This window comes from Poeciliopsis prolifica, unplaced genomic scaffold (genome assembly GCF_027474105.1).
Source record: "Poeciliopsis prolifica strain line A6 unplaced genomic scaffold, Auburn_PproV2 SCAFFOLD009, whole genome shotgun sequence".
NCBI lineage: Eukaryota > Metazoa > Chordata > Actinopteri > Cyprinodontiformes > Poeciliidae > Poeciliopsis > Poeciliopsis prolifica.
The window spans coordinates 4,211,751-4,239,486 of NW_026562384.1; the positions used below are offsets into that span (position 1 = coordinate 4,211,751).

The 27,736-nt window shown below is 44.2% G+C and overlaps 1 protein-coding gene across 1 annotated transcript; it reads left to right on the plus strand.

The window, feature by feature from the left end:
* Positions 1-762: 762 nt before the first annotated feature.
* Positions 763-20,909, plus strand: LOC129362679 (androgen receptor-like). The gene is made up of 9 exons (XM_055034377.1): positions 763-2,134; positions 5,803-5,939; positions 6,229-6,345; positions 7,594-7,728; positions 7,859-8,059; positions 9,691-9,835; positions 12,892-13,022; positions 13,168-13,319; positions 19,664-20,909. The coding sequence occupies exons 1-9, from the start codon at positions 1,260-1,262 to the stop codon at positions 19,826-19,828; spliced, it is 2,058 nt and encodes a 685-aa protein (XP_054890352.1). The 5' UTR covers positions 763-1,259; the 3' UTR covers positions 19,829-20,909.
* The last annotated feature ends 6,827 nt before the right edge of the window (positions 20,910-27,736 follow it).

Sequence of the window (27,736 nt, forward strand, 5' to 3'; positions counted from 1 at the left end):
GGCTTGGATTCGGGGGCGGACTTTGACCAGGTCGTCCTGACGCGTGACCCACTACACTTTGACTCCAGCCGTTCCGTCGCAGCCCCGGCTGCTGAATGGTGAACTCTGACCCCGTTCTCAAGTCTTTCTGGAGATTTCTCTCCCTCCCCAAACCCCTCTTTATTCAGCCGTCCACGCAGTCCCCGATGGAGGACAAGCGTGACCCACAGCATGATGCTGCCGTCGTCTAACTTCACAGTGGAGGCGTGCACTGTTGGTTTTCTTCTTGGAGCAGCACTTCACATGTATAAAAGTCCAGTTTTGGTCTGGCGTCACTATATCCCCCCTTCTTCTTTGAAATGTGAACTTATCTGAACAATACATATTATTTTCCTTCACAAGTCGGCCTCTGCTATCATGGGAAGTTCTCTCAAAATCCACCAACGTCATAAAAGGTAAAACAGTTCAAGGATTTTTTTTTTTTTTTTTTTTTTATTGTGACCACGGACGTCATGAACAGCGAATATCCCATCCGGCCCTTAATGGGAATTTATCATGATGGGAGGGAAAGTGGACAAAACAAGATTGTGCAACTGAAGTTTGACAGCTGCAGTCTTCGCTCCTAGGTGTGGACAGTGACATTAAGTGGATTTACTGCCTAATCGCCGCTACTCTCGCGAGATTCTGTTTACTTTTCGCTCCCCGCCATATAACGGGGCGGGCGAAGGGGGGACAGGAGGAGGGGAGGGGGCCCGAGCCCTCACTCACTCAGATAAGTTACGTTACGGCTCGCCTGTGCGGGCGCGGAGTTATTGTTCACTTCGCAGCTCTGACAGTGTAGCCAATCAAGGTTCAAAGTCCTCCCACTGCTGTCTCTATCGGTTACAGTTGAGGTTAATTTTAGTAGCGTGCAAACAGCCTAACCCGAAGCGCCGCTCTTGAAAATGGTTTCTTTGTAAGAAAGAAAAGAGACAGGGGAGAGAGAAAGAGAGAGAGAGAGGGAGAGAGAGAGAAGAAGAAGAAGAAGAAGGGGGGGGGAAAAAAGAAAGAAAGAAGAAAAAAAAGTTGTGCAGCGCTTCATTCGCGGATCGGATCGGCGGGACGTCCCTTCCCTTCAGCGACGTCGTCGGCTGATCTGAATTCCCCATCCTCTGAGACGCATGAGTGGAGTCTTACTGAGTAGGCGTTTTCTCGCCGGGAAGGGGGGTGGAGGGGAGGGGGGGAAGTGGTTTGTTTGCTCTCCGTGCACTCTGCTTTAACTCCAAGGACGAGAGCCGAAGATGGCCTTTCGCTCCAGGCTGCCCGAGCGAGACGAGACGGCAAACTCCCTGAGGATGACCGAGCGGGACCGCATGGAGACCGTCGACGCGTACGCGTGCCCGACCCTCGAGCTCAGCCGGGCCGTGTCGGTGTCTCTGGGGCTGGACCCGCTGTCGTCGCCGCTCGGCGGTCTGAACCAGTGCCCCAGCAGCGCCTTCGGAGACTGCGAGCCCGCCGCCGCCGGCGGAAACAGTTCCTGCGGAGCGCCGGAGTTGGGCACGCCTGGGAGCGCGGGCTCGGAGGGAGGCAGGCTGGTCCGAGCCGACAGCAGCCTCGGAGTGGACGAGTTTGGGGAGGTATGCCACGGTTTGCGGCAGGTGAGCTGCGTGGATCAGTTCAGCTCGGGGGACATGGACGGCGCGCAGTCTGTGACGCGCGGCTCGGTCATCTCCAGATTCGTCTGCAAGGACTCGAGCGTGTTCATGAACTCGATAGCGGAGGTTCCCACGACCCCTCAAGTGACTGAAGTTGGATCTTTGAAACCGTACTCCCCCTACTCTGCCGAGGCGAACCTGTACAGGGAGACCCAAGGTGTGTGGTGCGCAACCGAGCGCGCGTACGGCGAGCGAGCCGAGCCGCATCGGGGCGCGTACGACGGACACAGTTTCTTGTGCAAATACTGCGGACAAACCTCTTTCGGACCCAGGCAAGAGTGCGACTGTGTGTGGTACAGGAGAGGTGAGCGGGGCGGCAAAGGCGGCGCGCCAGTTTCGACGGTGCAGGCGTTCGGCCAAGTGGAAAGTTACCCAGACGCGATTCCTCAAGGGCAAAGCGCTTTTTCCACTATCAAGACTGAACCCTCCGTTTGGGTGCACTGCACAGACCGCGGCTTCAGGTAAACTACTGCTTCTGAGTTCCTTCTTTATTTGTTTCGAACCAAGCGGGACAACCTTTTTTTTTTTTTTTTTTTTTTTGCCCCCCACCCTCACCCACCCCCCATCAGAACCGCCTCGAACCATAAGCAAAGTGAGCAACTGCTCAGGGCGCCCAGGCCACCAGGAGGACCGCAAGAGTTCCTGACCTCTCGCGGAGAATATATGTTGTTTTCTCTTTGTACTTGAATTTTCCAAGTTCTTAGTCACAAAGACCGCCCCCGTTGAGCCAGAATTCCAACTAGGAGTGTCGGGAGAGTTGCTCGGCAGCACCAAACTTTTGGATCCAATATGGCCGCCGCGCATAAATCATGGGGGAAAGTTGCCAAATGAAAACTATAAATTAGGACGCTTGACGATTTGCGTCTCGTGAAAACCTGTTGCGTACACGACGCAGCGCGGCCTCCACTCCCGAACATGTTCTTTTAGTGCTTAGTTAAATTTTTATCAGCTTGTGCTCCTCCTGGTTGTTAACACCACAACAATTAGCTTCATGAGCCTATAACTCCCGTGTTATGGGTTCACAGATCCAAGCTCCTACCTCCAATAAATCAAACATAACTGCATCTTTAAAATAAATAAATAAAAAACAACTAAAACAAAATAGTGCCCGTTTTTGTAGCTTTGTGTGTTTGCACAAAATAAATAAATGAATAAAATATTGTTTATTAAAATATGATTTTTTTTCTGGCACAGACCAAAAACCATCTCAATTTTTTAAACATTTTTAGTTGCTTTTGATTATTTATTTATTTTCAAATGCATTCTATTGAAAATAAGAAATACTATATTCCAAGTTTTTAATTTGACCTCGACCACGTCTTCACATTTTATATCCCATGTAATTCCAAACTGATCAATAATTAAAAAGTGAAATTTTTTTTTTGGTCCCCCACCCCCCATTCCAGACTCTGCTGAGTGAGCGTTGAATTGCTGCACTCCAGGCACGAATAGCAAACCCAGGCTTGTCTTCGCAGTTTATTTACAACTTCTTTTTTTTTCTTCTTCTTTTTTATTGAAACGTGACCTGGAAATGGGGTCTCAAATGAAATTCTTGTTCAGGGTTTTCCATACAGTTCTGCTGCCACTTTTAATTTTCACGGGCTATCAGTCAACCCCTTGTGCGTTTGGTGGAAAACAAAAGAGCAACATGTTGTGGGGGGGAGGGGGCTGCTGGTGGTGGGTGGGTGGCGGGTGAAGGGGGAAGTGGTGGGGGGGGTCACCCTTCATTACAGAAACGTTACTGACAGGCATTTACTTTTAAAGCGTGGTGGTGGTGAAACCCCCTGATATCAGATTTCAGACCCAATTTCCCTTTCTTTGAAAAGCCACATGGCATCACTAGATTGTGTGTTGATTCAAAAAAACACAAAAAACGTGACCGTGCCCCCCTTTATTGGCCATGACTCGCATTGTTACTTTGTGGAATCATGGCCTGTCCCGCCGCAGCAGCAGCAGCAACAGCAGCAGCAGCAACAGCAGCAACAGCAGCAACAGCAGCAGCAGCAGCTGCGTATCTACACCAGAACTGCCCCCACCTCTGCCCGCCCCCCGGGGTTTTTTTTTTTTGGGGTTTTTTTGCGCTTTTCTGCTCTTGGCCTTGGCCGAGCCTGAGTTTCAACATACAGCCGTTGTGAAGCAAAGTTCAACCCAATTCGCCCCCCCCCCCCAAAAAGAAATTTTTTTCCAGAAACGTCCTTTTTATTTGTGCTGCAGCTAGAGAGCCGACTTCCAGACAGGGAGTTAATGTATCAGCGCAGCCATAAACAAGAGATACAGCACCTGTTGCTGATTCGGTGCTCGGAGTGGAAGAGTCTAAATGTCACGGGTTGCTGATTTCCAGGACTGTGGCATTCTTTAATCACAAGTTTTTATTTGTATCTTATTTGAATTCATCTTCTCGTGTCGTCGGCTCTGTGTGACAGGGAAACCAGTTGTAATTGGATTGGATTTAAAGGGCTGGTGCTCCAATTTTCCACATGGAACAGATCCCGCTGACCTTAATCTATAAATATATCTGATTTACTCTGACCTTAAATGCTTTTTTTTCTCATGCATATCATGACTGAAAGTAATAAAATGGACCCTGAAATGCTCTTATTGTTTCCTCCCTCCACTGTTTATGCATCTTTGAAAACCATTCAGACTTGGCCGTCATGGCGTGATCACTTACGCATTACCGTTTTTTTCAACAAAAATGCAACATTAGGGTTTGCTATAGCTGCTGTGGCCCACCACCCAGGGTGCCCTTGGGTTAGTGGGTGGCAAAACAAAAGAGAAAAAGGTATCACTTACTGACCTGTGCAACATGGAGTGGAGTGTAAACAGTGCTAGAAATAATGGTTGTACCCGTCTGCTGGCTAATTAAGTTGGTGTCTGCCTCAGTAATCCTGTGCAGGGTTTCATTAGATCTTGGCTGATCTGTCTCTTCCTCTCTTCATCGCTTCTCCGCGAGCGGCTGACTCCGGCTCGAGACGCCTGGAACAATTTTATGGCTAGAGAAAGGAATGCAGGGATGTTATTAGTGTGTTTGTGAAACTTCACCGAAGGAGCGAGATCCACCGGCCTCGTCGGTGGCGGCTTTTCAGGAACGTGGCTTGCCGCCCGGGGCGCCAGTGTGAAAGGGGCGGTGTTCATGGCGGCTCGCTTTGGCTGGTTTATAGAATGGGCATCTGATTTAAGATTTCTATTCATTCATTATGCTGAATTGGGGCTTGTGGACTTTTTAATCTGACCAAAGTGAAGAAAAAAAAAATGAAGTTGAGCAAGGCTCGTTTCGTTTGTAGAGGTGGTGCTTTTCTTTAATCTTCACATCATGATTGTTTGTAGTTTCTTTCTTGCCCGTGAGAAAAAAAAGTAGAAGCTTGCTTTCAGCCAGCTGATTGCAGTGTGCAGCTAACGTGTGGAAGGTGGCAGTGCTATGTTACTCTAGAGCTGGAAAAAAAACCTCTGCTGGTCTCTGGCATCTTAATTGAAGTATGGATTCAAAATAAAATCTATGATTTGTTTGAGACCAGATCCGATTTCAAGCGATGTAAATGTAAAGTATTGATAAGTGTGATGTGTTGTCTCTATAAACAAACACCAAAGTATAACTTCACACAGCGCTCAACATTTCTAATTTCAGGCTTTTTTGTTATTTTTCTTGTTGGAGTTCTCATAAAAGTAGTACTTATTTGTCCTGAGACCATGAATTTATTCCTGTATTCTTCCAACTCAGCTGTAGTACTCCTGTTTGTTTGTAACATTCCGACTTTATTCTCGCAATTAAGTCTAAAACAAGTCCGTCATAATGTCCTGAATTCAAAGTACACTCAGAGCCTGTCAAACACAAGATGGCGGCCCTGGGATGCCACTTTGAATTATGGAAACCCAAGAAGCGCATTAATAATAAATAAGTAAATCCAAATTTTCCAAAAATTGAATCTTAAAAAAAAAACTATTCGATCAAATGATCGAATCGATGCATCGCGTTGATTTCAATTAAACATCCCCAGTCCAAACCATGACGGAAATCTTCAGCGATTCTTGAAACTGAAACATTTGAGAACCATGGCTTACCATCATAATCGTCTCTATTTGTGTGTGTGTGTGTGTGTGTGCGTGCATGTGTGTGTGTGTGCACCTCCAGGCACGAGGACTTTTTCCCAGGCGTGTTCCTGTCAGACAGGAGAGTGTGTCAAGTATGCGGCGACGACGCCTCGGGTTGTCATTACGGAGCGGTCACCTGCGGCAGTTGCAAAGTGTTCTTCAAGAGGGCTGCTGCAGGTGGGAGTGACGCAAACACACACACACACACACACACACACACACACACACACACACACACACACACACACACACACACACTCCGGCATCGCTGAGTGCACATCAAAATCACAGTATGCATCCCCTGATTTAATTTTATACGCCCACCTACTCTCTAATGCCGTCAGGGCACAACGACCTGACATCATAAGGCCGAGCAGTTTGTTATCAGTAAACACCCACGTGGCGTTGCTATGAGTAAAAGGCCGAGGCAATGTGGATTTTTTTTTTGTTTTTTTTTTTCCTCCAGGAAAGCAGAACCACCTGTGCGCCAGCCGGAACGACTGTACCATCGACAAGCTGAGGAGGAAAAACTGCGCCTCGTGTCGACTAAAGCGGTGCTTCATGTCCGGAATGAGCCTGAAAGGTAAACGCCGCTTGTAGGCTTTAAAGCCTAAAGGAGAGAAATGTACCCTGACAACAACAACAAGCTGTAGTGCAATATCTTCCTCAGTCTGACGGGGGGGGGAAGACTGAGGAAGGCCCAAACTGTATTTATCTCCCATCTGTTTTCCCCTCATCGCCGACCAGCTTTTTCTGTCCCTACAATTAAAATCGCGTCCCCAAAACATCGTGCCACTCCATCGCCGTTTTCCACAGTTGGAGTGGAGTTTTCAGAGTGAGGTGTGCCATGTCTTCGACACGCCCCAAACACAACTTTTATGGCTCTCTCATTGTTTCTCTTCCAAATATTTTAAGAACACTAATCGTACAGCTTTTCTTCCTGCTGAGCTCGGCAGCACCTCTTATCGTCGTGCCGGGTTCCTTTTCGCCGCTTCCCTCCGATTCGTTTTCTCCACGTTCGGCCCGACGCGCGCGCCTTCTATTTTTAGGCTTCCGCTGTCGGCCGCGCTTTTAGGGGAACGTTTTCCCTGAGCTGAGCCTCGCTTCGAACGCCACATCGTTCTCCCTGACCTGTCTGCTGCCGGTTCTCCAGTGTTCTCTCACAAACCTCTAAGGCCTTCAGAGAACAGCTGGAGATTACATTACACACAGATGGACTCGATTTACGAATTAGGTGAAGGCAATTTCCTGCATTAGATTTTATTTAGGCCTGTCAGACCAAAGGGAGCTGAAAACATATGCATGCCATACTTTTTGCGTTTCCCCCCCCGACCCCCCTCCTTTTCTTTTTTTCTTTATTTGTAAAAAAACAAAAAAAGGATGTTGAGAAACACGCAGCACTTTTTGTTGGTCTACCGCATGAAAGTCCAATAAAACGCATTAAGTGTGGCAAAATCCCAAGTTCAAAAGGTATGAACACTCTAGCGGGCTGCTGTATTCGCCGTGCACGTGGATAAAGAACGGGTCAGTGTGGTCAAATGCCTAACATTCAACGGAGCAGAACTGTTCCTGCTAAAATTTAGCGTGACAAATTCAATTCAACGGAGGGTCAAAAAGAGCTTTTCTGTCCTTCCTGCCTGCCTGGAGGAACCGAGCCGACGCGTCGATGATAGGAGACATCACAAGAAGCTTGTGTACAACTTTAGCCTCGTTTGTAGTGACCACGTGCTGCTGTTTTCTTTAGGGACATGATTTGGCAAAAAAGAAAGAGCTCACTTGTAAGCGGGGCTTCCTGTTTTAGCAATTTATCTTCCACCTGGTGTGATTGTAGGCCGTAGGCTGAAGGGAGCCGGACAGACGAGAGGGGGAGAGGAAGAACAGCAGCCTGGTGCCTGGGGGCATGGAGAGAGGGAAGGGAAGCACAACGTTGTCTTGGAGCCTGGAAATGCCGCTGCCAGGGCTCAAGGTGGGGAGGATTAGTGGCTCACAAGATCAAATATCAAAGAGATTTGCAATGAGTGTGACCATTTTTTTTCTATCTACATATATATAAATAAATCGCTCTTCTGCTCCTGTTTCTGTGTGAACTCCTGCAGGGCCTCAACTTTTAGGGATCCCCCCAACTATGCGCTCCTGCCTCTCCCTGCTCACCATCCTGCAGTCCATCGAGCCCGCCGTGGTTAACGCGGGGCACGACCCCGCCCAGCCGGACAGCCCCGCCTCCCTGCTCACCAGCCTCAACGAGCTCGGGGAGCGACAGCTGGTGACCGTTGTGCGCTGGGCAAAGGCAATACCAGGTAAACCGGTATGAGCCGGGGCGAAGGGGGCAGATGTTTATTCGTGAAAAGCGCCGCGAGCTGAAAATACCTGCGGCAGCTGTCTCCCGACTCGATACGTGATAAATAACTGCACCACTTGGTCGGACCTGTTGACAATCCTCCACAGATACGCAGTTACTTGTGTGACTCATCAGATTATAGGGCTATGAAAATATTTCGAAAGCTGGCACGAGAATCGCGAAGTATCTTTTAGCTCGGTGCGTGACCTCGAAAGGGTTGGATTTCATTTTAGGAGGTTATCATAAAAGGTTATAAGCCGTTAATATCTCACCTGCAGCAGATAACGCTCGTGGCATTTTCGTGCGGCGTAAATATGGGCCTGACGGCCCACCTCAGAACGTATCCAGTTCCAAAAAAAAAACAAAAAAAACAAACCCCGGCGCTTTCTGCTGGCGTTCTGTGAAACTTTAAGCAGTTTTCTCATTTTGCCTTTGCGCAATAATTTATCCAACAGCTGAGGATTATTTACATAGGAAGTGAAGGTTGGAGGAGGTGCACCCCTAATAATATTTCAGAGTGAAACATGAACCGAGAGAGGAACATGTAAAGCATTTCCCATGTGCGTAAGGAAGCTAGCGTTCTCTTACATTAGTGGCCACTAATCAGGAGTTTCACACGTCGGGAAAGGACTCGGAAATGTTTTATTTTGAAAAACAGTTGGCCGACCCCTCCCCCGCCCTCGCTCCTAAAAGTAACATTTGTCTCCCTGGTTTCATCTCTCCGTGCCTGTTGGCGCGCTTGACACGTACTTATGGTGCAGACATCTGACCCTAATGCAGACAGCTGGTCCAAAGCAAAGGATCTCCCTGCAGAATCCACCACACAGGCCCCCTGCTGAATGGCAAATCTGCTGCAGTGCTAGGCACAGCGCCGGTCACATGACCGCAGCGCTTTGTGCCAAAACAGATTTTGCACATGTGTCTCTTCAGCGTATTATCGTCACCCGACGCCGCTGCTTCCACGTACACATAAAACGTTGTCCCGCAACGCGGCGTGGCCCATAACTGCTTCAGTGCTGCCTGTAATTTTTGTTTTTTGTGCCTTTTATACAGTTTTTGCATTAATTTCAGGAAGACTCAGACTGGGAAATGCTTTGTGTGTCCTAAAAAAAAAAGTTTCACAGAGAAAGGCTTGTCATTTTTATGATCCTCAGCTTCTGTGTGCGCAACCATCCAAAGAAAAGCTTACGGTCGTAAAATATGCTTCACTCGGACGATAGTGAAGTTTTTAAAATCAAATCTTTGTAAATGCGTCGTGGACCAAATGAAGGAACCACTAGAGTTGTCTGATGCAAGTAAAAAGATCAACAGCTTGCAAACTTAAAAAAAAGGGGGAAAAAAAAGAAGGCAGATCCCTTTAACGCTGAAGCAGTCTGGTGCAGAGCAAGCTAGCCTGTTCAACTATAAGCCAGTAGAGGGAGATGTGTTCTTGTTTAAAGAGACGATAGAGAAATGAAAATGCACAGCAGGGTCTTTAGTATGATCTTTGATGTTATTATGGTCTATATTTTATTGATTGAGTTAATCAGGATATTATTCATGCTATTATTATAGTTTTCCCATTTTCTAAAATGTCCATTTTGCTAACAGGTTTCCGTGACCTGCATGTGGACGACCAGATGTCGGTGATCCAGTTGTCATGGATGGGGGTGATGGTGTTGGCCTTGGGCTGGAGATCCTACACGCTCACCAACTGCTCCATGCTCTACTTCGCGCCCGACCTGGTGTTCAACGAGTAAGTCATGCGGAAAAGTTTTTCCCGTCCCAGACGTGCAAACTTGAAGGAGTTCTTGGTTGTAAGTTGAGCAAGTTGACTAAAGTTTCCCAAGCCTGCTGCTTCGTCTTAAGAAAACGGGGGCGGGGGGAGGAAAAAAGTTTGTTTCGGTTGTTGCGGGCGTAATCTGTTGTAATATTCGCAGCGGCGCGGGGGTTTGTTGGAAATATCGAGAGCTTTCCACCTGTCACCGTCACTGGGAAGCGGAACCACGGTGGAATACGTGCTTCAGAGGAAGACTGACTAATCAAACAATAAAACGCGTGCTTTTTCCAAGACGCGGCGGTAAACAAGCGCGTTCTGATCTTAGCACTTCCTCTGCGTCTGATACGCGTGGCCGCAGAGGGATCACCTCTGATGATTTATTCCATTTAATCTCTCTTTTACCGACGCAGTCGTCTCATTGAGATGTTCGCTTTCGTTCACCTTGATACGCGCCGCAACCTTCCAGCCTCCACCCAAAAACCTGTCTTCAACTTCAACTTTCGTCTTTCGTCTTTGCTTTGAACTTCCCCAAAAAAACAACAAAAAAAAACCCAACAACAACAAAAAAAAACTTACTGCCGCTTTTATCACAAATCTCAATGCGTGATATGCATGTACACAGTGTCTTACAAATGCATTCATATTCATGGAGTGGTAAAGCCATTGTTGAAGCGAATCTACAAAAGGTCTCGTTTGGAGTTTGTCACGCGCGTGATGTAGGGGGAGAACAAACTTCTGGAAGTAGGTGCTTTTGTTAGATGAGGCCAAATGGAGCTTTGTGGCTTGCATGAGTTTCAAAAAGCCAACCGTGTACATTGGGAGCGCACCTCTGCCACTGAGCGACATGGTGGCGGCCTGTTTCCGATTACTTTGGAGGAGCTGCAGAGGCAGTCTGTTGACACGCAGTCCCATCAGTCTGGCTTTTATGGAGAAGGAAGTCGATGTCAGATTAATGTTCACCACAAGCCGTGATAGTAGCATGTGGGTCAGGGGTCGCGTTGACGGAATATTTTCTGTATTTGACAGTTTTTTTTGTTGTTGTTGTTTTTGAAACGGCGGAAAAATCTCAAGTTCATTTTGATGGATTAACACCCTTGATTACTCGGTGCAGACATGCGTTTTCAGCTTACTTTGCGCACAGAGGACATCCAGCTAATTCAGTCAATAAAAAGAAAATATTGTTCCCGAGTATCAGCTCTGACATGGACGCTGAACTGAATGCAACTTGCTGACCAGAAGCTGACAGAGTTATGGGCGGGACGCTTCGGAGCGGCAGAGCTCAGACTGGCGTTTAGATCTACAGCCGGAGCCCGACCCGAAATTCGAGCTTTGTCGGCCCCAAATTATTGGGCCGACAGGTCGGGTCTGGATTCTTTGGCGCCTTTAGCAAGTGTACAGTACATGCAGGCCAGATAAAACTAAACAGAATGCTGCATTGTGAAGGCTCTTCCAAACAGAGGAGTAGGCAGTTCACTTTACTGGAGAAAGAAAAGAAGAAAGGCAGAGAAGTTGATTAGACTGCAACAAGTGCAGCGCACTGGACAGCTACATGCGTACGCGCCCTGCTCCGCTCCTGTCAATCACACGTCCCAAATGATTTGCAACAAGCGCCAAAATGGAGCCAGAAGATGAAAAACAAAAGCCAGAGCTGGGGGAAAGCTGCTCTGTTCACTCTAATATAGATCTAAAATGAAATGGGGTTGTTTAATTTTCATTGTTTGGATGTATTTATTGGGGCCAGAGCCAGTGGCTTTTTCGGAGGAAAAAGTAAATGTGCTCACTTGCTTGGTGCACGACGGGATCTGCATTCTCTGTTCAACTCGTTGAATATGAATTAAACCAAACGAAAATGAAATGCAACTGAATGAACAGAATTCAATCGCAATCGTGCAATTATTTGAAACCGAATGAATTGTTATTCAAAAAAACAGAAAATATGACAGAAAGTCTAAATGACGAACAACAAGAAACGACCAGCGCAACCCTTGGCTCTGGTCAATCGAGTCCAAAATTGACCTTCTTGGGCAACTGTGCTTGGGGCAAAAACTAACTTTACATTCCCCCGAACACAGTATGAGACATGGTGGTCGCAGCAACGTGCTATGAGGAGCAATATTGGAAGAAAAGCTGCTATAGGCTGGAAAAGACTGGAGACGGGGGCAGTTTCACCGTCCAGCAGGAGAGCAACACTGAGCATTCAGAAAAAGCTACAACCAAAGGGTTTTAGACCAAAACACAGTGTTTGAATGGCTCTGTCAAAGTCCAGACCTAAATCGGATTGAGAAGCTGTGAGAGGTGCTGTTCAAAGACACTTTATGTTCAGTCCAACTGAAACGGAACTACTTTGCATAAAAGAAAAAGGGCAAATTTTAGTTTCTGTCCCAAATGATTTGTTATTTAGTCATTAGATATTTACAAAATATTTCAAAAACGATGAGTCATTTTTGCTCTGCTTCATTGTCATGTACTACTTTGTGTTGGCCTATCGCGTCAAATCCCAGTAGAAATTACTTTAAGGTGGCGGGTTGTGACAGAGTTCCATCGGTATTCTGCGTTTTGCGAGCCGCTTAACGTACGCAATCTGGGGGACCGCTGTGAGCGGCGTTCGGATTGCGTGCAGCCAGTCGTGCGCCTTCTCAACTTTTCTGCCGTTTTTGTGTTACATTAGCAAAACACTGGTTCTCTGCGCATTAGACCTCCGTCAGGGCCGCCCGCGACCGCCACGCTTAATGGATACGCCTGCCCGTGTTGCTGACCCTCATTTTTCTCTGCCTATCTGTCATTCTCCTTTTCCATTATCCATCTAACTCATTTTTCTCTCACCCCTGCCGCGCTTTCTCCGATCTCCTCTTTTCTTGTCCCCACAACTATTAATCCTCTTCCTCCTCTCTGTATGTTTCTGCCGGAACATCTCCTGGCTTCACACTTCTGCTTCTGTCACACCTTGTATCCGATCACTCCTCTCTCCTCCCTCTAACACAGTGTTTGTTTTTTTTTTTTTTGGTTTTCCCCCCACCCCTTTTCCCTCCCAGCCAACGTATGCAAGTGTCCAGCATGTACGAACACTGTGTGAGGATGAAGCTGCTCGCCCAGAGGTTCTGTAAGCTGGAGGTTACCGAGGAGGAGTTCCTCTGCATGAAGGCCCTGGTCCTCTTCAGCATCAGTGAGTCACCCGGGATCATTTCCAAAAAACAGCCCCGTTGAAGTGAAATACAACTTGAACGGAGCGCGGCCCATGCTCCGGAGAATTGATGGGGAGGGATAAAGTCTGTGAGAGTTATTGTTGTGTTCTGGCTTTGTGGTCACAGTGCCAGTGGAGGGCCTGAGGAGCCAGCGCTGCTTTGACGAACTGCGGACCTCCTACATCAAGGAGCTGGACCGCTTAGCGAGCCACCACGGGGAGACCACCCGGACACAGAGGCTGTTTCAGCTCACGCAGCTACTGGACTACCTCCAGTCGGTAATACATGGGACTCTGTAACCCAACCCAACCCCTCCCCAACCCCAACCTCCCTTCTTCCTTTCACTCCTTAATTGTTGCTGATCTGTTATGTAAGTGTCATTTAGTCATTTTTGGGCGGCTTCAGGTGAAAGTCCTTTGGATTTCAGAACACAAACAGTGTATTTGGCTCCCGGCAGTACAGTGTTGGTTTATTTTTACCGAACACGTTCGGGTTTCATTGACAGAGTCACTTATTCTGTTTATGTAATTAAAAAAAAAAAGAGAGAAAGAAATAACTTCCCTGGCAAGAAAAGGCTCAGTTCAGCTCTTCTCGTCTCCTCTGCTCTGGCTCCACCTGCTGGCTGCAGAGTGTCACTGCAAGCATTCAAAAAATGCTCTGTTTAGTTGAAGTGAAGTGAAAGTTTATTTACATGGTGCATTTACGACAGCCTCAGCTCCACAACAATCGCAGCATCAAAGGCGGATAAGTGATTAAACAAGAAATAAAATAAAGTTTGATAAATATAATAAAAAATCTTAACAAAAAAAAAAATTGGAGCAACGTACCAAAAATGCAATAATACAAATAAAAACCAAGACATATTTAATTTCCCCCAAAAATCAAATTAATTACAATTTTTTTCTAACTTTTTAATGTCTATTTATTTATTTTTCACATTTCGTCACATCAAAAATGCTCTTACATGTTGCCTGTCCCAAATAAATAAATAAATGACACACTAATATTTTGCTTGGGTCGTGGCACCCATTCGCTGCGGCGTTGTTTCAGTAAGCTCATTCAGTGTCACGGTATTTACTTCTATCCAGATTTGCATTTGGCTTTCACCAAGGTCATGTAGAAACGACGGCAGAATGTGACCACAGTGGGATTAGTCTCCAGCACATCCCAGGTTCTGGACTCTGGTGGCGACAATTAAGTTTCATGCTTCTTGAATCACAATCTGAGCTCCATAAATTTTGCCTTTGCCATCTTGGAATACGCCAATGCCGTCAGGTTAGGGGGAAACAATCCACTGATTGGAACATCCTGGTCAGTCGGTATATTTAGGTTGTCTGCTGACCACAATCTTTGGGTACATAATGTTGCTGAACCTGTTCCTTGATCGACTGCAGCAACCTCAGATCGTAGCACTTTCCCCACAGACTTGCACAGTAGAATCTAGGGATGATGTCTTCATCAATTCATCTGCCTCTTTTCACCCCAGAACAGGATAAATCTGGACTCATCAGACCACATGACCTTCCTGCATTTCTCCAGAGCCCAGTCTTTAAGCTCCCTCTGCCTCACTGATCAGTGCTTTTCTTAAGGGTAGACAGCTGTTTAGGCTTAATCCCTTAAGTTCCCTTCGTATTGTGCGTGCGGAAATGCTCTTACTTTAATCTCTGTCTGCAGCCGGGAGTTCTGCTGTTTTTTTTTTTTTAATGACGTGAATTCACCAAATGTCTAAGTGACCGCAGATCCAGATCGTTTTATATGTTTTCCCAACCACATTTCTTCCGCGAAGATGATGGTTCCCCATTGTCTGTCCAGTTTGTGTTGGACAGCTCTGGCCCCGCTTTTTGTAGTTGCTGGCTGGGTTTCCCGCAGAAAGCTTGCTAAGCCCAGTGGTAGGGGCCCTGGAGCAGTCAGTCAGCGTCCCACCACGTTTTTTTGTGTTAAAAAAAATGTCAAAAGTTCACAGGAAATTTAACAATATGATGAGGTAATTATATGTTATTGGAAGACATTGGTGACGATACTTAAGCACACCACGAGACTGAAAGAAAACCAACACAAAAAACATAGATGATTATTAGCTTGGTCTTAAAACAAGTTACGTAATGCTGGTCACATTCAGAGCCTTTATGTATCAGAAAATAATAACCTGCTGACTGATTGTTTTTAGGCTCAGCCGATTAAACCTTTCACTGTTAATACAACACCAATTTACTCATGAGCCCAACATGTAAGATTTTTAGGGGTGGAAGTTACTTAACCTCCACTCCCAGATTTCACTAAATCTTAAAATGTTGCTTGTGGTGCTGACGTTCTTAACAGGGGGGCCCTAATTTATATTCTGCTTTGAGGCCCCATAAAATCATGGGCCAGCCCTGGTCACGTTTAGAAGTAAAATAATTGCCAAAATGGACAATCTGAACTTATTTAAATGAACTTAGGGTACAAAATTCAAGTATTAAATAATGTCTGCTGTTTGGTGTGGTATTTTGCTCTGCTGGTTGTGATTGGTTGGTGTTTGTCCAAGCGAACGTAAGGTGTGCAAGGGCCACCGGCTGAAAAAGATGTCTATGATCGACTGCTGTGGTTCATCGACATTAAAACTTCTTCGCATTGCAAGCGCCGACACAGAGCCAGGCACGTGCCTGAACATGCATTGAGGGAGCAAGTGTTAGGTTTGAAAGCACATGCCGCACACTTTTCTTTGTTCCCACTGCTGCTATCAAAACAAACCCCCGTGACTATTTGTTAACTCACCTTTGCGGTAACGCATCGAGCTTGCGCGAGCGGCACGGCTTTTACAGGCGAGCGCCAGCTAGGTGACGCTTCTACGATGAGAAAACCTCATTGTAGGTTTTCTCGACCTTCTGCGATGAGTTCTTGCAGATGGGTCATGCGAATCCGGGCACAGAAGAACCTCCTCTGCATGAACGCCTTCGCGAATCGCCCGGTTTGGCTGGGAAGCGGCGCGTGCGATTCGCAAAGCGGCGCATGACCAGACATGACGGCAACACGCGAGGCAGCCAACCCGGACGCTGCGATTAGTGCGCCCAGTTCAATGCATCACCTACCCACGGTTTCTACCACTGTATAAAAACCTTCTCTAAAATGAGTAAACAAGCGACGCTTAGGGTAAAATGGCTTGTTGTCTGCTGAAAGATACTCATCTCTATAGTAATTATCCCGTCTGAGGCTTTCGCCTATTAGCTTTCATAATCCAGGACGTGGATTTTTTATGTGTTTTGGACAGGCAGTGTAATTTATTGGGATTTTATGTGGATGGAGGAATACAAAGCAGTGCATAATTGTGGAAAGGGAGGAAAGAAACACATGGTTTTCAACTTTTTTTTTTAAAATGAGACAAAAAGAAGGTGTGATGTACATTTTGCTTCATCAATATTTTGTTCTCAACTTTTACTCCTGTTATCTGTCCTCAATCTCTGCGCATCTCAAAACTGAAGTCTTTAGCACAGGTTCAGTCACATTTGATGGAGAGTATCTACGAATAATTTCTTGCTGCATATTTTTGAGTGAATTCAAGTCTGGACTTTGAATAGGCCATTCCTACGCTTGAATAGGTTTCGATCAAACCAGGGGTCTGCAAGCTATGCCTCTGGAACCAAAGTTGGTTTTCTTGACCTTCAACAAAGGCCAAAAATAAATATAATGCATTTTTTAAAATAATGATATGGCAAATATAAAGTTTAAGATTTGTCAATTTTTTTATGGAATATTTGCATTGAATTTATACAGAGTGGCACAAAAGGAACAAAAAATGACAAACGCACCAGATTCAGAAAGTTGTAGAATATAAAGATGCACGTAAAATAAAGTGAAAGTCAGACTTTGCTTTTAAAAGTCTGACTTGAAAAAAATCTTGAAAAAACGAACTACTGAAACAAGCATTGACAAAAATGACAAAACCTGTAACTTTATGTTTTTTCCGCGACCTTTTGCCACAATCATTGCAGTCCAACGACTTCTATAACCGTCAGTGTGACTGCTGTGACTTTCCACAGGTGTTTTGGTCCGCTCCTCCTGGGCAAACTGCTCCAGTTCTCTCACGTTTGAGGGTTGAATGCTCCATGTTTCAGCTCCTTTCACAGATTTCCAGCAGGATTTAGACCAGGGCTCATAGAAGGCCACTTCAGAGTCGTCCAATGTTTTGCTTTTCGCCATTTTTGGGTGTTTTTAGCTGTGTGCTTTGGGTCATTACCCTGCTGGAAGACTCAGGACCTGCGACTGAGACCGAGCTTTGTGACGCGAGGCAGCACATTTTTCTCCAGAATGCCTGGTCTTGAGTTTTCATAGTACCCTGCACAGACTCGAGACGCCCTGTGCCAGATGCAACCTCAGAACATAACCCAGCCTCCTTAATGTTTCACAGTAGGGACAGTGTTCTTTTCTTGGTTTTCTTCATTCTGGGGTCGGTGAATATAGAACTGTCGTGCCAAAAAGCTCCAGTTCTGTCTCCTCTGTCCAAAGAACTTTCTCCCAGGAGCTTTGTGGTTTGTCACTATGCATTGTGGAAAATTCCAGTCTCGCTTTTCTTTTTTTTTCTCTCTCTCTCTCTCGCTTTGGTCTCCGCCTTGGTCGTCTCCCACTTTGGCTCAAAGCAACGATGGATGGGGCGATCTAACACTGAGTTACCTTGACCTTGGAGTTCACCTTTAATTTCTTTGGAGGCTGTTCCGGGCTCTTTGGTTACCATTCTTGCTATCCTGCTCTTCAATTTGTCATCAATTTTCCTCCCGCGGCCAGGGAGGTTGGCCAGAGTCCTGCAGTCCTTAGACGTCTGAATAATATGCGCAATTGTAATCACAGGAGCGCCAAGCTGCTTAGAGACAGTCTCTCTCGTAATGCTAATTAGAGGACACGCCTTAGCTTAACATAAGGTGGTCAATTATGCCAATCTTTTTTTTTTTTTTTTTTTTAGAAATACCAACATTTTTTTTAAGTCTGCTTCTTTAGTTTTATTTGTATATAAATGATTCAGTTTAACCAGATTTCAAAAGCAATGTCTGCTGCTTCTAGTTTTTTTGTTGTTGTTGTTTTTTTGGTACGTTTTTAGTTTTCAAGTTATTTCAGTGACCTTTGTGGATGTTCTTTTGTCTTTAACAGAAAGATCTCTATTATTTTTGTCTACATATGTGCTTTTTTCCATACATTTAAGTACAACATAGAACTTTTTGCAAAGGATTTGTTCTTTTAATTTTAACACATAAAACTTGAAAACAGATTGCAATAGTAGAGTATATTTAGCTGGACTGAGGGGCTGGGGGGAGCCCCTCAGTCTGTTTGGCTTGTAAATGTCCCAAAAACCCCTGATCCAAACCATCCCCACACCAATTTAACTGTGTTCAGGGTAGTTTTTCCTTCTGGAGGTTGAAACTCCACCCATGTTTCAAATCTTTTGCAGCCTTTAGTGGCTTAATTTGGTTGCGCTGGATTTTAATTGGGGCATCAGCACAAAAAAAAAAAAGGGGGGGCAAATACAAGGAAATACCACGCACAAGAAAAAAAAAGGTTCAAAGGAATACGAATACTTTCAGGTTGACGTCTTTAAACATCTGCGCTATCAGGTTATGAACTACTGGAGCAATAAACCATCTATGCCGTCTTTATTAGCGGTGTCAGCTCAGGATACTTAACCACCCTCGCAGCAATGCTTACTTTTCCCCCGGCAGACCAGACCGACCGAGAAAAATTAGCAGCAGACGTTTGACTCGTAAATTACACCGCATACCTTTACATTCACAGGAGTCTGAGACGGAAGGTATGGCTGGACGGGAACCTGAAAACTCACAGAATGCGTTGTCAGATTAAAAGGGGTCACCATGCCTAGTGTTTTTTTTTTTTTGTCCGTCCGTCCTCCACCATCGTTTCTCTCTCTCTCTCTTTCTTTAAAACATCTGCGCACATTTGCCTCCAAGATAAATTCCATCAGTAAAAGCTGAAATAAATCACCGGCTGAGAGCTTGTTTATCATGCGGACATGTCAGGCAGAATGTGAGCTTTCTTTCTGCGGAAATTTATCGCCCAAGTATTTGTCGTTATGACCCGGGGGAGCGCCTGAGAACAGACTTCTATTTACACAAAGTAAACGTTTTCACTCAAGGGAAAAAGGCTTACAAATCACTTACGCTCAGATGGATATCTTTTTATTTTAACAAATTAATACATCAGCAGCTCCACTGGTGCCTCTGACGTTTTGAACCTAACAAATGTTTCGCCACTAGGGGGAGCAGGTCGACCATTTTCCTCCTGAAGTGGCTTGAGTGAAAACAATTAAGTGCCAGCAGACAAACTCCTGAGATCATTGATCGGAGTGCAACCCCTAGAGGACTGGATCTCTCCTACAGAGAGCGAGTTTTGTCCCTTAAATGCTCTGCTGTGTGTGTCACGAGTTGGTGAGCGGCCAGAGAAGAGGCAAAAGAGCAGAACTGATTAAGGTCTCGCAGTTCAGACGTTTTTTTTTTTTTTTTTCCCCTTTCTCCACCGATCTGTGGAACATAGAACGTCCGATGTCTTTTTCAGCACTAACCACCTCGAGCACACGTACGTCCTAACCACCTCTCTCTCTCTCTCTCTCTTTTCCCCCACCTCGTTCTCTCCACCGTCTTAGGTCGTGAGAAAGTTGCACCAGTTCACCTACGACCTCTTTATCCAAGCTCAGTCCCTGCAGATGCGCGTCAACTTCCCGGAGATGATCTCCGAGATCGTCAGCGTGCACGTGCCTAAGATCCTCTCGGGCATGGTCAAGCCCATCCTGTTCCACAACACGGCCTGAGGGGCGGATCTGGAGCACGAGGGACACGTTGCGGTTTTCACGAGGTGACGGAGCCTTTCAATCGGACCCTGACAGACGGAGGGGATGGCGCATTCTTCCAGTGTTTTGTAATCCAGTAAAGTCCACTCTGCTCTTCTTTCTCGCTGCCTGCTCAGTGCATCACACACACACACACACGCACACATACACACAGCACATGGTTTTTTCTCTCTTTTTTGGGGTTTCTTGGAGAGCTGATCACAACACTTGCATGCATTCCTGCACATCAGCCAACGAAGTTGGGCATGTAAAACCTCTTCAGCTCTTACTGATTACTGTCAACTGAAAGATAAAGCCAGTATCGTAGTGAGAAAAACATGTTTGCAGACTTCTCATCCCCAAAAAGCTTTTCTTCTGTGTGCTGCAGTATGACATTTGAACTAGCTTTTTTTCCACAATGAATGTGACTGTGTGCACCTGACAGAGAGAGAGAAAGAAAAAGAGAGAGAGAGAAAAACTGCCTGACTGGCAGTTAATAATAACGCAGTTGTGACTTGCATGCTAAGAGGAAAAGTTATCTCGCCCGAAGGCATATATAAAAAAAAACAAAAACAAAAAACACATTTTTAAAAGCTGTTCTCATGTCTTAGAAAAAGGAAAAAACCTTGGAAAAAAAAACAAAAAACAACTTGACAAATAGTTTTATGTATTGTTCAGTGTGTTAAAAATGAACACCTTTAAAGTGCAAGTGACTGCGGTAAAGCTGATTTTAAGTGTATATTTATGAAAAAAAATTAATAAATTACTTTGGATCCAAGTAGAAAATGATCAGACAGAAAAGTCTCAAAGACTTGTTTGCCAGTTAACACTGAGGGGGAACTTTATTAAAAAAAATGTTAAAAAAAAAGTGGAAAAAAAAAAGAAAAAAAGAAGCTTTTTGGAGTGCCAAACACTGTTCAAGTACAACTTTTTCAAAGTGGATATTTCATAATGCTGTGGAACTTTTCTACCGTTTCTTAAAGGTGTTCTTTGCAAAATGCTTTCTTGTGTGTCGTCATGTGTTCATTGTAGCTTCGATAATAAATGTCCAGTAAAGACACTACGCGCTGGTTGCTGTGTTTCTTGCTCAAAGCGGGGTTGGATTTATGGGCCCGAGTGCAGACAGCATCAACGAAGACACAAAAATCCACAAAAACAGGGTTAGCGTTGAGCTAAAACCTCGGGTGTTTTTCTAATTTTTGGGCATTTTTAAAGTGTGAATGAGAAGACTTGCTTATTTTGAAATGTAAACAAACAAACAAACAAAAAAACATTTGCAATATTTTTTAAAATATAAATACAAGAGTTAAATTACTATTTGTTGACAAAATTAATTGGGTTATAGATCATGTAAAAACAGGGAATATTTGCCAGGTTTGTTTTTGACTTGTGAAACCAATGGAGTTATGAAAGATAAAACATTTAACAAAATCCAGGACAATAGCATTTAGCCTGAAAGTGGTAAGTTCAATACTCTCTAAAAACATTTGGTCTGGTTGGTCTTTGGTATTAAGAAGAAAAAAAGTTTGTATTTAAGGCATGAAATGCTTTTGAAATCATACTAGTACCTTTTAGGTCTATTACAACAGGCTAAATGTAAACCTCCATGACAGCCAAAGCTAGGTCAGGTTTGCTAGCTTACTGATAACTCTGACATTAGCGTTAGCATCGTGGCTGAAAGATAAATCTGGAAGCAAGCTGCAGTTTTTGCTCCAGCCGAAAAACTCCTCCAGCCACACGTCTTGTGACTTGTTTCCGACAGCGTTGATATACTCCTCCATAATAGAAGGCATATGAATATACGAGCTTTAGCATTTCCTGCTCGCTTCGTATTTAGAGTTGGGATTTATCGGCAAAATAAAGGAGCTAATTTACGGACGTTACAGTCTGAAACTAATGCGCTTCATCGTGACTTAAACAAAAAGGAGAGTGGCTGACATTTAATACTCTCCAAAATTCCTTTTTTTATAGCGTGGTGCTGTATTTACAGTTTCGAGCATTAACTGTCTGTCAAACTGATTTATTCCTGCCCTGTTTTCCACTAGCCAGACAGGCTCTACAGGACACAACACAAACAGAAATAACGGGGTTGACAGCTAAATAAATCGAGCAAATTTAAACAAGAAGTTGTGGAAATGAGTAATTAGTGGATCAAACTTTCTTCCTAATCCTTGTCAAATTAATCTAATTTTTTAATTAGTATTATCATTGATTTGGGATGCATCTAGACTTCTCTTGATGCTTTCCAATTGCCATTTTCATGTGGTTGTTTCTTGTCTTTTCTGACTTGTCAGGACTAACAAGTGACCAAGAGAAGTCACAAGGGTTGGTTGACTTGCCTAGAACTTATGATGAACTGTAATGAATGAATTATGAAAATTAATAGTTACACTGCTGACATATTCTTTCACCGATACTTGTGGCATTTAGCAAACAGGAATAATTTCAGTCATTTTAACTGACCTAGAACAGGAGAAGTTTGGTGTGAGTTCATTTTAAACTGTGAAAAAAGGTGAGTGTGTGTGTATGTTTTTTTTTTTTTTTTTTTTGCGGTGCAGCATAGTCTGAATACATTACACCATCTCGAGGTGCTTTAGCTAAATAAAATCGGAAATAAGCATAAGTGGGACATCTGTTGGATCTATTGACATTTGCCCTGCGGCGTAATTGGACACAGATTCGCTCCCATGTTTCCATCCAACGATCACAAGCGTGGACCTCTCCCCGCTGAAGGGCTACGGTAAATAAAATATACATGAAACAGACATGGAATGACTCGGGGGAGGTCAACGAACTCAAAGGTCAGGGCGCTCTGACAATCAGATGAGGACGTCTTCGCTCTCGCTTCTGCCAGGCGGCGAAACCGACGACGACTCCTTAAAAAGTAGCAACTCGCTGCCTGCAAAGTATCTTAAGAAGGGATATTCATTTCTTACTGATATTGATTGAGCTGAGTCATGACAGATCAACTGCAAACTATGCAGGCTTTTTTTTTTAGAGATTGAGAGCAATTAAATACATCGATGTTGTAACTTGTTAGTATTTATGTTGACTTAAAATAGAAAGCTTTGCTTTAATTACAGTCACGTTCATTAATGATGCTGTAAATTGATGAAAAAGGGGTTTTGTCAAAGTCCAATAATGCTCTTTTTAGTTTAGTTATTTAGCTAATTAATTATAAAAACGCTAATTGGTGTTACTTAAACAAATCATTAACTCCCAAAAAGCTCTTCTGAAAACCTGTCAGAGTTAAACCCATAAGTGGATCAGATTGATTCTAAAAGATCCCACATCCTAAAAATGACATTATGTTATAATTTATTAGAGTTATTATTAATCAGCAGCCATCAATGCTGCCTCTTTGGCTGAGAACACTTTCGTTCCCACGCCAACTGTCAAATTGCAGAGACGACCGGGCAATTATCGAGCTTTTTTTTTTTTTTTATAGCAGCTGTCATGCGGCAACGTCAACTTCTCTGCAGCTCCACCAGCATTTTATGCCTTCCTCGTGTTTGAGATGTTCTCTGAGAGAAGAGAATTTATTATATTAAATCAAAAGAGTTCCCTTTCGGTTTAAGAACGTCAGCTTCAAATTAGTTCCTGTGTACTTCTGATAAAATGTAGCTTTATATTTTTATTTATAAATGTGTATTGTGTTTAAAAAAAACACACACACATGTATTTGTATAATTGTTGTAGTCCTCTTTCCAACTCTGATTATTGAGGCCATTTCCATGTTTGGGAAAAAAAATCATAAAATAAACAGCTTCCACCAAAAGCAACTGTGAGGCAATAAAAAAAAGTTTCACTGTGGTAATAATAACCCTGAACATAAAATGACCCCCTGTAGTTTTAGAGCCCTTCTGTTGGAATGTTGAAATTGAGCTAATTTTGTTGAGTTAGAACATTTTTAAAAATAGTTGCTACTGATCTAATCCAGTCAGCTGTTCGACTCAGATCGTTTCTATCGATTAAAGCTCAGCCCAGATGAAATGTGTACATGTAAATTATGGCACTTATTGACTAGCTCTTGTACCTTTTAAACTTTCAAATCAGGCAAAGACTTTGCTTTTTTTTTTTTTTATAGATTTTCCCTTTTCAGAAAAATAAAGTCAGCTGGTCTCTGTATTAGAGTTAAAGAAGGACGCAGTAGCTCCTGATGTTTTTTAGTTACAAAAACTAAAAAGATCTAAATAAATATTTGAGCTCAATCATTGTTTTTATTTCTTCTTCTTCTTTACCCTTGTCTTGACAAAATCTGATTTGATTTTGTAGTTTTTAAAAGTTTTAGTCAGGAAACAAAAACTTGAGAGCTGGCTGTTGTTGGAGTGCTTTTGAAAATCCGATCAATTAAAAAAAAAAAAAAAAGAAAGAGAAAAAAGAAAGAAAGAAGTCAGTCTGGGTAAGCTCCACCGCCATCTTAGGTCCCATTTCCCGAACAACTTCTTTCAACAAGTATTTGTCCCTCTCATAAATGAAGTGGAGCTGAACGGCGCTGCAAACGCTGAAATATCACTCATTTCTAAAAATATATTCCCCGGACGCCCATGCCCGCCTCACTTCTCCCCCCTCCGCCATCTTTTAAGACGGAGCGCCGTCTCGTAGGTTCTGCGGAGATCAAAAATGCATGTGTCGATGTCGACATTTGAACTTAGCTTGGATTCCATTTGATTTTCTGTTTCTCCGGGTCTGCTCTGCATCAATATTACATGTGTGCTCCAGCGCAAGAGGAGGATTTTTTTTTTCCTTTTTTTCCCATTCTTTCTTTCTTTTCAGTTGTTTGTTTCTGCTTGGGGTGAGGATGACCGCAGAAAGTACAGTTATGCTGACCACAAACAACAACAAAAAAGTGGAAAGTGTTTCCGTATGTTTCAGAGGGTGGGAAGATTTGCACAGGCGTGGAGCGAGGGAGAAAACAATGAACAATTAACAAGAGACGACGGTTCGGTTACAATTTGGCACCAGAGTAACAGAACAGGTTGAGCACACTACGAGGAAATACATTTGAGAAAGGGTGGAGCAGTTATTGCATTAAAAAAAAAATTTACAGTGCTACAGTGACCGGAAACCAATTAGATTAAAAAAGGTGGTAAATTGACACCCCTGAATGGGGGGTTGTGTTGGTGTAGTCCACCTAATGGAGGATGATTCCTACCCAAGCACCAGTCCATTAACAACCAATTAACTTCCTATTAATATTTTACCAGACAGGGCCTCTCATCCTGACATGTTTTAAGGAGCTTTTCCCAGGAGGGTCTGAACATGAGCAGCTTTTAGCGCAGCATAAAGAGGCCTGTGTAATGGGCTGAAGGAGGAGTAGGGGCAACCCGATAGCACTGAGAGCTGAGGAGGGGAGACAGACTTCTGCAGCTGGTCCGGCCCCGAGCCCAGCCAAAGCCCGGGTCGGGCCAAGCGCGATCAACTGAGCGGGCAGTGTTGGGAGGGTGGTGGGGGGGGTGAGATCCGTTGGTTTTTTTTCACCGTACCCTGACAACCAGGTCGGACGTGAGTAACGAGCTCGCGAGGCCGCGTTGAGTGTTTCTGAGATATGAGCGATGGCTCCTGTTGTTTGCTCAACAAAACGAAAGCAGACAGCAGCAAATTGAGCCGGATGCTTAACGTTAGGGAGTTAATGACAAGACGCAAAGCTTTTGTCAAATTTTGCCTCATTACCCCTCCACCCCCAGGTCTTTAGTATATCTTACAAAGTAAAGTTGTGCTGCTTTGTACAAATCCGACCTTCGTGAACGTCTGTCGAGAAGAAAGCTAGCAGACGTCTTGTTGACAGATTGCCACCAGTCACAAACGGGACAGAGTGAAAGCCTTTTTAGGTACAAAACATCATCGGTGGGAAAATAACACCTCATGCTAACTCCAAACACAATTCACATGTGCAGACTTGAAGGTGGCAGCATCACGCTGTTTAGACGCTGGCGACGAGAAGATGAACAAAGATCAATACGAGATCATTTTGGGCAACAACTTGCAGGGGACCGCAAAACACCTGAGACTGCTGGAGAAATCTGAAACACATTACCAAAACTGCAATTGAATGGTTCAAAATCGATGGATTAAAGAGGCCTAGTCAAAGTCTAGGATTACAATTTGAACACGTCTTACCCTGGACATAGGTTTGACTTAATCTTTTAATTTTGGATGAAATGTTGGCATTTTGATCAAGCCCAGTCAATGTCTGATAGAGTCTTTGGGTCTTAAAGCTCACTCATCAACAAAGAAAAATCATCCAAATGCCGCGGAAACATGTCGAACTAACAAACGGTTTGATCCCTGCAAGGTCAATAAAGACATTTTCACATAATTGTGATGTTTCATGTTTAATAAAATATTTAAATGAGTCATTCTTTTTTCGAATTGATAGTCCTTTTATGTTTTTTTTTTGGAATATCTGTGAATATAAGCCTGGTGGGCCGCCAGGCTTATAAAACATTAGAGGAAAACCCTCATCTTGCATGACAAAATTTTAGATGTCAATCTACAAGGGGTATGAATAATTCTGAGCTTAACAAAGCTGGGAAAGGCATCTCTCAGAAGACCTGCTGCTTTAATTTTGATGAAAGCGAATGCTGTTACCTTTTTCAGACATCTTCTGCTTAAACAAACAATAATAATTCTCAAAATCGTGTATCGTTTTCTTTCGCTTCGCCATAGTCATAGTCACACAGAATCACCAGGAAAAAAAATACAACCAAATTTGTGTTTGCAATGTGACAAAAACCCTAAAAAATGTGCAATGTGGCATACGACTACTTCTGCAGCCCGCCACAAGCTGAAACACTGATAACTATCTCCGCCGCTGATCTTCCCCGAACTGCAGCTTTCTGCTGCGTAAGGCCGGTTTGTGAGGATATTTAAAAACTAGTGCAGGGGAAACTCCCCGCCTGGAGAGGAAAAAGAAACAGAAAGAGGAAAGGAGGCTGAAAGAAAGAGAGGCCATTATGACTACAGCCTGCAGCTACTCCCAGCGGATGAGGCATTTGTCTTCACTTGAAAGTATGATTTATTTTTCCACCAGTCGGAAGGGTTATGTTTGTCACCGTGCAGTGAAAGGACTTTTAGAAACGGCAACGAAAAGGCTGAAATGGAGAAAGAAAACGAGAGAGAGAGAGAGAGACAGAGGGAAAGGAAGTCTATTTTCTAATGGAGACGTAGCGTTTCCCTCAAATACTTCCCTTCTACGGTTACCTTGTTTGGGATCACTTTCAGTGCTCATTAACTTTAGTTAATCATACTGAACCTTGTGTCTAATTTATCAGTGGGGGCATGTGTCTCTGTGTGTTGATGGTTAGGAAAGAGAGAAAGAAAGAGAGAAGAAAAGAAAGAAGGAAAGAAAGAAAGTGGGGTGGGGGTGGCTGTGGGAAGATGTGGTTGTATCAGGTTTCCTCCACTGGGTGTAGATGTGGTCTTAGATTTCTCTTTGGGCTGCTGATTAACCGTGTGTGTGCGTGTGTGTGTGGGTGTGTGTGTGTATCAGAGCAGGGAGTGCACTGAGGAGGGGAAGAACCTCAGCTTTAATTTCCCCCAGCTCCAGATATTACACCCCCGCGCTGCCGCTCTGTTTTTATTGGAACAGAGACCAAAAAACAGCAAGTGTTTACGATGCATTAAAACATGCTGGGGAATTCGAGTGTGCAATTGTAAATCTATACATTTGGCTCCTTTTCTCTCTCTCTCTCTCTGGCAAAATTAATTCTTTTACAGACGAGGTTTAACTTTGTTTTACAAAAACCGTGTCTTGAAATCTCGTTCATCGTCTCGATGTGGAGGGAGGCGATAAGGGGTCAGACACAAGGCCCGGGGTTTTGGGAGAACGAAAAAAAAAAAGAAGTGCAGGGTCACATGAAGAGGTGGGAGGAGTTGCTGAGGTTTTTA